The following is a 12217-nucleotide window of genomic DNA, read 5'->3' on the forward strand; positions in this document are numbered from 1 at the left end:
AAAAATGTAAATCCTGTCAATGAGGAAACGACTTTTTAATAACTGTCTAGAAGAATTTCAATTAACGTTTAAAGGACGATGACAAACAAGAAGTATGCACTCATAGTTTTTATTCGACCCCCATAGAGTGTAGTATCGTATAGTTCTGTAGAAGAAGACAAATTGTAAACCATCCCTTTACTATTGTACTTCACTTTGATGACATAGTTAAATTTCTGTCTTGATTTGCCAGAAAAGGAGAATGGTAAGATTATAAGTTATAGGAAAAAGGATGCACAAGCACATTGTCTTTTATTTAACTCTTATTGTTACATTTAAAGCTACGGGGATTAAATTTGGATACGAATAATTGACCATTTCGTTCAAGATCAAGTCAAGTCTACAAATATCGCTACTATGCCGCGCTGACCGTTTAAATTGAAAACCCCAACTGCGAGGGAACAACGAAGTGAATGATTTTTTGAGCACTTTAATATAAAACCCCTTTAAGGCAACCGACAGAAATGCTTGAATCCATTCAGGAGATGGTGGCGGTGGGCGGGGCTGGCATGGCGTGAATGTCTCACTAGTGAACATGTTGCTTGAATTAAAAAAGCATAACCAAAACTACATAAGCCACCTCTTTTAAAAACACACCAGAATCTACTAAAAACAGCTTAAAAATGTGTTATATGGTCAAATTATGTCTGCAGCCTTAATATCGTTTTTTCCCGCAAGTATTTAATTTTTAGAATAAGGTTTTCATAATTATAAAAAAGATTCTTATGTGCGACCCACACTGATAACTTTTTAACCCGTTTGATGATTTGTTTTGCCATATTCATAACAATATTTTATGCGATTTAAACAAATGGTGAAGTTAATATTTGTCTCTATTTTCATAATACTTTAGTCGAAAACCATTTGTTATCAGTTTTTTGTTGTTTTTTTAGGTCTTCGTGTTTTGGTAGAAAAAAATTCAGTTGATTTTTTCTAAAAAAAATTACTAAAACGAGATTTTTAGTTGAAAACAAAATTTTACCAATTTTAGTTGCTTTTCTAGAAAGTTTTTATTTCTTACATAAACAACTAAAATTTAGCACAGAATAAAATCATTTTTAAGTCCATCGAATATTAATTTTTAACAATTTTGCGTACTATTTTTTGAGATTTTAATTTTTATGAAAAAAACTGAATGTTGTATTTTTATAAAAATTTCACTGAATTTCGAAAGAAATATTTTCTAAAAGATAAAATTAGTTTAAAGATATTTTTTAATTTTCCAAAAATCATGTTTTACCAATTTTTAGTAATTTTTTTGTAGGTTTTTTATTTATTGTAAAAAATAAATATCTACTCGATTTTTCTCAAAATTTTACCAGATGTCAAAAACGTTAATGCAACGTTCGTTACATAAAATTATATTGGACATAAAACATTTATATTTTTGTATTTATAAAAAAACCGTTGATTAATTTTTTTCAATTTCTTTCAATTTTCTTTCAGTTTGGTGTCACGTCACAATATAAAATTTAATTCAAGTCGCCAGCGTCAAAATTTTCATTTTTTAATTTGCTATACTTCCTATACAACGGGGCTCGAATCAACAGAAATGATAATTTCGTGATAAAACTCGTCCGATGTCACATTGCCCAACAACAACCGTCCAACAATTAAATTTTCGCGGTGTTCCATCCGAACAACGAGTATTTTGAGAGTGCACGCCTGAGCGGGTTCATTCCACCAGAAGCATTCCTCTTCTTAGATAGATGCGGTCTAATACAGGATAGATTGGTAGTTTCGCTAATCTACCACGTCAGACGACGTTATGTAGATAGGCGAATCCTGTACAATCGGGACGTCAGAGATCAAGGCGGAGCAGAGCTCCTTCGGTTCAGTATAGGGCTGCGTCCGAACGGGACCGAACTGATAGAGAACCAGTTTTGGTGGCTTCAATCGGCCCTTGATAGTGGTAGTGGGGTTTGGGCTTAAGCCTTGGCCGTCTTACATACTTGTTTTATAGTTTCAGAGTTTAGTTTAATGTAGAATAGGCACAAAGTGGTACAAAAAAAAAAATAATGAAAACAAAAAACATGAAAAGCAAATTTAAAAAAAAAAATGTAAAATAGTTAGATTTGGTGCTATGGTTGTTCTAGTTTATAGGTAGAATAGGTAATTTAAGTTAGTTAAATTTAGTTTTAGCCTTTATTTTAGGACCTAATTTTAAGTAGTTTTTAAGTAAAATTAAAAAAAAAGATATTAAAATTATTTTCTTCTTTAAATTTTCTAATAAATAAAAGTGACTTGAAGAAAAATAGATCTTTTGGTCGAAAGGCATTAGTATTAAGTATTATAGCATGACTTATACAGCGTACATATGGGATCAGTAAATTAGTTGTAAGTTAGGTTTAATAAGGCTAGTTTTATGAATTTTTGTCTAGCTTTAAGATAGTTATAAACAAAAATGAATTTAAAAAATAAAAACAAAATTGCGTAGGACTGTAATGCCGGAAGTCTCGTGTACGATCCTTGCTTGTGTCATCTAAAGTTTTTCCTTCAAGGGTACTGCCTTTTGCGAGGAATTGACAAATCTTCCAAGAGTAATTCTTTTCATGAAAAGTGTTTCCTTAAATTAGCCGTTCGGATTCGGCTTAAAATTGTAGGTCCCCTCCATCCCTGCAAACAGTACCCGCACACACCAATGGTTGAGAATTGTAAATGACTAGGCACTAGTTCTCAACGGACTTTTGCATCACCCAATTTCAGAGATATATGTAGGTAGCATAAAATTCAAATCAAATCGATCAATCCATTTAATGCGGTTTCTCATTGGAGCATTCACATTTCCCTTATAATTTTTTGTTTTGTTTGTCATTGTCTTAGAGTAACGTCGTGTACATGTTGACAAGTGCGGTAGAGCTGTCAAATTGCCAGCTAAACATTTGTTAATAATTGTATAAGTATTGGTACAAAAATCTGCAATTTAAATCTTAAATCAAAAATATGTCTTTTTATTTTGCCACGTGCAATGCAAAATCAGGGAAAATTTGTGCTTTGACAGATCTAGTTAAAAAATTTGTTAATAGTACCCGTGGCATGATGGTAAGTGCGTTGGACTGTCATGCAAGAGGTCTTGGGTTCAATCCCTGCCTGTGCCACCTTAATTTAAAAAATTAATTTTCGCGGGTACTGCCTCTTGCGAGGAATTGACAATTTCTTCAAGAGTAATTCCTGTCATGAAAAAGTGCTTTCTCAAATTAACCGTTCGGACTCGGCCTAAAATTGTAGGTCCCTTCCATTCCTGACAACAGTACTCGCACACAGGAATGGTTGCGAGTTGTAAGTCACCAGGCCCTGGTTCACAACGGACTGTTGCGCCACCCAATTTATTTTTTTTTTAGATCAAAAATTTAATTAATTTACCCTTTGAAATCTCAAAACTTTGAGTGAAGAGTGAGTTTACTGACGTAATACAAACGCACCATCAAACCAAAATGAAGCTTTTAAGGAAATTTATCGTAAACAAATCTTAAAATGTTTTCCTTCTTTCGTATAAATTGGTACAATTTTTATTTCAAGAAAAAAAATCCTTCATCCATTGGTACCTATATATTTATTGGAACAGTTGACATTTATGGCCGACTTACCAACTAACAACATACTCTACACACTTCGAATTCTACTCATACACTTCCGATACCACTTCCATCCTCAATCCTCGCCCTCAGCCACGGTTTCAGCCCCCAAGGGGTTAAGTATAGCAAATGTACAATAATATGTGACTCTATATTCTCAATCAGAGCTAAGAGGTTGAATAGGGTTTTTTGTTTATATTGTAGTTGTAGGCTTATTATTCTGATGACGATGTAGATGATGAATCTTTACTTAATTAAATTAAAATGCAAGATATATCGAGATATAAATACGAATTGACTAACCACAAACAACAAATATGTACATACATACAAATGTATATATGTACATGAGTTAGTATTGCTCACTGCCATCGAGCAAAAATTGCGTCAGGAAAAAAAAATAATAGAATCGAATCAACGAGTTCTATAATATGTATAATGTAGTATATGCCTATGTACATATTGTTATACCTACTTAACTTATACAGGGTGCCCCATAATGATTGTTCTACAATGTATATGGTGGAAGGTCAGGTTATGACCTAATAGAATTTGACAGTAATTTGCCTTTACCTCATCTCAACGGTTTTTGAGAATTGGTTCTTGTAATGGAATTTTTAAGTACACTCCACCCTCATTTTACTTGCGACATACAGGAACTATTTATATGGCAAGTTTTGCATTCGTAAAATACTTTGAATTAGAGATTTTAATCAAACGTGAAATTGCGATGATAGAGAATTAAAAAGAAGTGTGTCCCCTGTTCCATCTGGCTGTCTGTCCATCCTCGCATCTGCGGCCGATTGAGTTTAAACTTTATAATAATAATTACAGTTATTTTTTTTTAATTTTCTCAACAATGTAACAATTGATTTGTATTAAATGTCTCTAATTTTTTTTTCAAAATTCGATACTTACAAAAATCAGAAATAAAATGTATATTAATAATATATTCTAAATAACTGCATACCAAAAATATTTTTAAACAAAATTTCGAAAAAAGTTATAAAAAAATTAAAAAAAATTTAAAAATTAAATGACATTTAAATTTTTGAAGACAAATTTTAAATCTTAAATTAAAGCTACTAATTTTAGACAGGCTCTTTGGATACGTTAGCATGTTCGTTTCAGTCGATCCAGTCTTTCTAAAAAGACATAGTTATAACTTTGATAGACTCAAGACCATACAAGCTAGGTTTAAAAAGTTTTTAAAACTGTTGTTCGCTTTTAGTCTTTTGACAAGACATTTCTACGAGGTCTGTTGAATGTCGTTTCAATTTGTAGTTTTATTGTGGTGCCAGAATTATAATACTATCTATTATTTATGTGCGATTTATCCAATATTTAATTAATAATTACGAATTGAACAATTTGATTTTTTTTAAATATATTTCAAAAACTTCACATAATAGAATTGTTTAAAAAAGAAATATTTGATTTTTAACATTCGAATTGTTTTTTCCTGAACACCGTTTATTTTAATAAATATGATTTAAAATCATGAAAATGAAAATAAATATAAACCAGCTAAAAAGTGTTCATATATGCGTTTCGCCCCGATGTAATGCTTGGGGTCATCAGAATTGTTTAGAAAACAGATTCGTAGCAAGAAAAAAACTTGCTTTCAAAACGTTTAACCTTTTTCTGTTGAAAACCGTTTTAGAAAAAATGGTTAAGAGTTTTTTTTGATTTTTGTAAGACAGGTGAAATCTAATAAATTTTGGAATTTCTTCGAACATTTTATGAAAAATAATATAAATATTTCAACTGAATATTAAAGAAAAAGTTTATAGATTTGAAAACCACCGCGGATTATATTGACAAAAGCTAGTCTTTTATTTTTAAAAAGTGAAAACTGGCGGTTCTTAAAAACACTTGTGATGTGGTACAGAGCCACAAAATGTTATTGGGTTTATAACCTTAGCCTTTTAAACATATTGTTTAAACCATTCATTATGTGACACCCTGTATACATCTAAAAAGTTACATTTGATTTGATGTAAATAAACTAACGGATAATTAAAAAAGTAAACAAATCGTTAATAGCTGTATCTGCTTAGACAATGATTCATTTCTACAACTTGGATTTGTTTGTGTCATGAAAGGACTAAGGATGTTTTACTTTGTAATTGCCTTTATCTTATTAATAAATCTTTTCAAATCCAATTGCACTTTTCTCGATGTTAAGCATTGAAATTGAACTAGAACAATGTTATAAAAAATTAAGAGATTTTAATTTTTGTACACGTCATCAACAATCTACTTTGAAAAAATCCCTAAAATCTAATCAAGTAAACAATTTTATGAATATTGTTTAACTATTGTTGAATCAGTGGCATTGGACACATCTGGGTTTCAAGTGTCAATATTTTAAAATTTGGAACTTAACTTTACTAACATTGAACTTTTGTTGTTCTCACAATAAATAGGAAACCATTGCCATCTTATTCTAATGAAAAAAACTTTTACACAAACGAAAAATATATATAGATACATTTTGAATAATTTTGAAATAATTTTTGGGTAAGTAAGGTATTGTAAGTCAAGATACGTCATTAAACAATTCTATATGTACAAAATACTGTAAGTCTAAATTCTGGTTGGTGAATTGAAAACCGTGAAAAAGAATTTACAAGTAAGCCCGCAGGCTTATAATATATAAACCATATCTTTTTTTGTGATATCAATAAAACGACAAAGGTTCGTAGAGTTGATTTTAAAGTTCAAAGAGTTCGTTTTATAAACAAAGACTTCATAAACAGGGTGATTGGTATAAGGTCACTTCAACTAACAACTAACACGTGCACTTATGATGGGCATCTGATCGTAGTTGGATGGTTGCTATAATCTAACTACTTTCTGAAATTCTGAAGTGTTAAAGGTGCGCCAAAAGGCTAAATCATGTAGATTGGGTTAAAACAAATTACGACAGCTCTACAAAGTCATGCTAAGACATTTTGAAAAGCAAGTAGCCTATTCTTCAACTTTACTTGTTTATAAAGTTGTTTGAAAGAACAACTTTCGACAGTTTTATTATTTTAGAAATCAAAAATAAAAATGTTTTTTAATTTCTCAAACAGTAAGATATATTTTCAGTCGGCTTTATGTTTTTTAATTGAAAATAAATAAGAGAATTTTATTTAAAAAAAGGGAGAAAAGGTACAAGTTTTAAAATTATTCACTCAAACAACGTTAACTAAAATTAAAGAATGATTTTCTGGCTTTTCTTTTTTGTAAAGCTATTTAGACATTGCCTTGATGGACAACATTGTTTAAAAATTAATCTAATAAATAAAACAGTCACAATTTAGTTTTTAAAACTTGTAAAAACCGTACAAAGCGCAAGGAGTTAAAGACAATTTTTAAGTTCTGTCTGTTTTTTTTTTAAACAAAACTAAAAAAATTTAATTTTAAAGTTTGCTCTTAAGAAATTAAGAAATAAAGTGCACTGTTGGGTCGTACGAATATGCTCATGTATCCAAGGAGTCTGCTTACAAATATTTCCTGTATTTTAAGATTTAAAATGAACCTGCAAAAGAAGTTTATTTTCAAATATTTAAGCGCAATTTGATTTCTCAAAACGTCCTCAATTTTAAAAAAATGTATTTAAAAACCGTAAGAGCGGTTTTTATAAATTATTTTTGTATAAATAAAATTGTTCCATCTTAGTTTAAAAATATTTTTAGTATGTAGTTCTTTAGAGCTTGTCAATATACATAAGTTTTGAATTTCAATTTCGTACAAAAATTTTTTTTGAAAATCAAAAATAAAAACAATGATGATTTAAAATGTATATTAATTCTTTTTGTTAAAGTACAATAATTTTAAGTAAAACTCTATTTCCTCTCTACATTCATACAGTTTTTCGTTCGATATTTTATACAATCGATTTATTAAATCTCGAGTGATTCAATTATTTCAACGAAGAAAATTCAGAATCAATAATAAAATTAAAAGCTTTCTTGTGTTTACAGGAACTTTCTAAAAACTTGGACATTCCGAATTTTCAAAGAATTACACATGCAAAATAATCTGTATTAAATTTGAAATAAATTCAACCATCCGTTTGAAATGTTAAGATGTACATTTGGACAATTTTGTGCAAAATTTGGAATAAACGAAATGATAACTGTAAGTCTTTAGAAGTATGAGACTTTCGCTCTATATTAAAAGTTGTCTGTTTATTGTGGCACATTGTGATGGCTATATACGGTGTTCTATATCAAAGGAATATATAAAACGAACATTATTTAATAATATTGGGTCTATTTTAAAATATCTATCTAACTTCATGGGGTTATCTTGCTTCTTTGTTTTTTTTTCAGATAAAGCTCCAAATTGTATAATAAAAAAATAGCTTAAGCTAGAATATTATATTTAAAGCTACACAAATATCAAGGCTCCCAGAACCTTACTAGAAAGCTAAGATAAGTTCTTATTTTCAAATTTCTTCTCGGTTGAAGTATGGCTGAGTTCATACGCTTTTGACAGTCAAAGTTTTGTAGAAAACGGTCAGAAATTAGGAATTTGGGGTTTGATAGCCTATTTCAAAATGTGCAGTGGTGTGCTAGTTTTAAGGGGAATCAATAGAGTCTAGAGAATGTGCGGATGATGCGGATATTTTTGAGAATGCAATACAGTTTGTATTAACCATTAAGCACATAAGGAAAATGCCCATATTCACATAAAATTATCGTCGAGTCGAAAGGAAATCGACTTTTAAGATTTCCTGATGGATAAATGAATCGCAATGTTTCTTAAGTCTTAATACACAAACAACATGCAATACAACTGAAGAATTAACAAGTTTGGACTGGCTCAATTCTGGCGGGTCTAGAAAATATCCACAATATTTGCAGGAAAATTATTTCATTCATGGAGGTTCTAGATGCGATATTACACCTTGACCTCTTCATGTCATTACACTATCAAATAGTCAAGCTAAGACATGAAAAAGATAGTAATAACTCAAAACGCAATAAACCTTCATAATCGAGTGCAGAAATAAAATACACAGAAATTAAAAAAGCAAAAATAACCCAATTTTTTCAAAAAGAACGTTTTTAAGCTCTATTGCCATTTTGGGGATTTATTTCATAAAAACCTCGGAAGAAATCTTTTTTAGAATTGCCATACAGATTCGAAATTTAATAAAAATAGTAAAAGCCAATATTGAGCACATTTTTAACAGTCAAACCCGTTGTATTGGAGTTTTGAACAACCCGTCCTAGAAAAGCTAGAACAATAGTTAAAGCTCAAGGGTTTAACATTAAAATACTGTGTATCTGTACCAAACTTGAAGCTTTACGGACTATCTGATTAGTTTAAGATCGATGAACATTGGTGAATGATAGTTTGATAATCCATCAATCGGTCGACTTGCTCTCTATACATGAAATCAACACTTGAAGGAAGTAAACAGATTTGATAAACGAAAATCTAAAATTCGCCTGCTTTTGTTATTCGGTAACGGTTCCTGAGCCAACACATGTGGCTGAACAAACTGAAGCTAGAGTTTTGAAGCTAATGCTTGAATGTTCTAGCTAAAGCTATTTAGCACTAATCTTTTTGATCTCATAAAGTTTAAACTAGAACTCTTTAGCTTTATCTTTTAGCTATGAATAGCTAGCTTCATCTTGGTCCAAAAATAACTTTGATTTTTTTTGTATTCATAAGGCCCATTACAACATCAATCAATTTAATCATATCATACTATTGTTCTTAATTTTTGTTATAGTCAACACACTAACTATTTTTTGCTAACACGCTTACTGGAGACAATTCAAAATGAATAAACTTCTGAATCTTACTTAAACTTGAGTTGTATTAAAATAAATATAATTGAAACTTAAATTTTTGAAATTGAATTAAAAACTATATACTCACAATTTTTACAAAGTTTAAATGACATTAAAAATAAATTTAACTTTAGTAAAAATTATTTAAAAATATCTTAAACTTATAAATTAAAAGGTTTTAACTACAAATTCACATTTTAAAACAAAAAAAGGAAAGTGAACCGAAAATTAGCAATCTTCATCGTATTTAAATGATACTTTGTGTTTTTAAGAATAAATGTGCGCAAAAAAAATAAGAAAACAAAGCTTACCTCGTACAATTGGAGGACCAACAAAAAACAACCAAAACAACAACAGAGAAACCGAATTTCATGCCTTCAATATTTCAAAAGACTTTCTCTTTAAATTAATCCCGTGCAAGGATCTTATAAGAATATTGCACAAAAATAAAAAATAAAAACTAATTAATTTTCTTTGGTGTACGAACACTTCTTGATAAATTTGTTATTATATTTTATTTTCAGATATAAGCGGTTTTAGGGACAATGATAACGCAGCCAAATTCGGACCCAAAATAAATGAACTATGGTAAAGATGTCTTCTTGGCATGATTCCACGAAAACAAAAGTGGTTCCAGGATGATGATGCGTATAAAATGAGTGGCTGTTTTTTATTTTTTATTCACTTGGGTGGGGATTTTTTGTTTTAGTTTTTGATAAAAAAAAAACTATTTAAAATGATTTCTTATCCAAGGCGGCTTAAAAATAAATAAAAGTTAATGTATTAAATTTCATCCCAGGATATAAAACACACTGTTATTTTTAATTCATAACACATTCGCTCCTAAGATTATCCTTAAACTTTTTATTTTTTATTTTGCGCACTGTGACTACGAATGAATTAATGAAAAAGTCAAACCCATTTTTGCGTTGAGGATGAACGTAGTTTTATTTAACGTAGGTATATTGTTTCTTTATTTTAATGGAAATTAGTCAGGGCGGTGGCGGCGGCATCTCAATGAAGATTTTGTAGTGTCAACTCTTGGGCTAAACTTAATTTACGCACACACTTCCATACAAAACTTTTTCGGAACAACCACATCACAAATTTTTGAATGAGATCAGAGCAAGTCGCTCATCAATTAAGGAACATAACATATATAAAACTTTTATACTGCCCAACATAACAATGTGTAATAATTAACATTTCGTACAATAAAACAACACCCAATGTATAATGGGTAATGCTTGAAATGGATACAATTGTCGATGTCGCGCCATATCATCAACTCATTCACAACACTAGAACACACAAAACAGGACAATTTTAAAAAAGGACATCATGATCTCGTTATCGTCATCATTATATTACATTTTTGTGTTTTTGTTACATAAAAGCAACAAAACAATATAGTCGACTTTTCACCTTTTATATATACGAGATTAGACATTAAAAAATAACTTTAGGTATTTATTATTTGTACCTTCGTGGTCGTCGTTGTTATCGTGGTCAGAAGAGTTAGAACAAATAGAAGATCTACCGTACCGACTCATAGCGCAGAAAAGACTACTAGCTTAGGGAATTTCATAAAATACTCTAGCACAACATCTCATAATTTTTTCATTGTATCTTATATCGCAGGACTCTCTTAGTAAAATTTGGTTAGAGTAATGGCATCAGCGAAGGAGGTGGTGGCGACGACGACGACGGCGACATTGAGAGCTGAGTCCTTAATTTATATTTTTGTATTTGATGCTGACGTCGTGTTCGGATTTAATGTAAAGGACTGCTTAAACACTTTTTTCTGTTTTGTGGGAACTTTGGTAATTGGGTTTATTAATGTATTTATTCATACATTTTTTAGGATAATTTTATGTACACCGATTTGATTACTTTATGAAAGGGAGTTGTAAGTGAATGAGTGTGACCATTTCATCTTTTTTTCGGGTCCATACGGCCATCCCTTAAAATCAAACTCAATTCTACTAAGTTGCCAATTGATGAAAAAAGAGACTATTTTGGATTGTATTTTCAATGTGAAGAAAAAGCGATATCTTGTTAAAATATCTCGAAATATCGAAATTTCGAAATACCAGTATTAATACTTTATGAAAAAAAAACATATTCCAAGAAAATATCCTTCATCCCATAAGGATTAAGATTTCACATATTACTTTTTTGTTTTTGTTGAGAATTTTTTGAATGTGAAGATAAAGCGAAATCCTTCAAAAGGGTCTCAAAATCTCTTAAGAGAAATAAAACCTTTAATAGTTCTTTCAAAATACCAGTTTAAGTATTTTTCAACAAAAAAAAAACATGTTAACATGTTCCAAGCAAATATCTTACATCAAAGGAATTCCCTGAGGATTAGCATTTCATTAATAACTTTTTATTTGTCTTGAAAATTTTGTGATCTATACTGTCTTTTCAAAATCCATTTTTCTTCATAATTGCGGCTGAAAATCCACTATAACTATACCAAAATCTATTTTATTTCCAAAAATTTCATGGGCCTTTCTCTTTAAGAAACTTTTCATGGATTTCTCGAAAAGCTTTAAAAAGAAAAAGGCAGATGGTCATCGTGAGTATGTATAATAGCAAACACACCCAAAAAATGGTACCGATTCTGTGCAATATGGAAGCACAGACACTCTATATAATGGAGTGTCTTTGTATGGAAGTTTAATTCTCTCTTTTTTAGCCTCTCTCGCTCTCTTATAGCTTTTAAAGGAATAAAAGATTGGTAGGGTAGGGCGGATCTAGTTGGACCGTTTTTCACTTACTCATGATTTTAAGACAAAAACA

The 12217-nt window shown here is 30.2% G+C and overlaps 1 protein-coding gene and 1 long non-coding RNA gene across 9 annotated transcripts in view; one reads left to right on the forward strand and one right to left on the reverse strand.

Annotated features, from left to right (window-relative positions):
• Positions 1 to 11011, reverse strand: part of LOC129953325 (muscle calcium channel subunit alpha-1) — a 61716-nt gene extending 50705 nt beyond the window's left edge. For 6 of the 8 annotated variants that reach the window (XM_056066416.1, XM_056066415.1, XM_056066417.1 and 3 more), the window contains exon 1: positions 10896 to 11010. In XM_056066416.1, the coding sequence (XP_055922391.1) occupies positions 10896 to 10965 (70 nt within the window). In that variant the 5' untranslated portion in view covers positions 10966 to 11010. Of the gene's footprint in view, positions 1 to 10895 lie in introns of all 8 variants that reach the window. The other 2 variants (XM_056066414.1, XM_056066419.1) reach the window with 2 other exon arrangements.
• LOC129953326 (uncharacterized) lies at positions 119 to 2458 on the forward strand. Its single transcript, XR_008782495.1, has 3 exons — positions 119 to 244; positions 321 to 716; positions 1486 to 2458. It is a non-coding gene; the product is annotated as an uncharacterized LOC129953326 (long non-coding RNA).
• Positions 11012 to 12217: the final 1206 nt, after the last annotated feature.

The sequence above is a fragment of the Eupeodes corollae genome, chromosome X, assembly GCF_945859685.1.
Source record: "Eupeodes corollae chromosome X, idEupCoro1.1, whole genome shotgun sequence".
In the NCBI taxonomy this organism is placed as follows: Eukaryota; Metazoa; Arthropoda; class Insecta; order Diptera; family Syrphidae; genus Eupeodes; species Eupeodes corollae.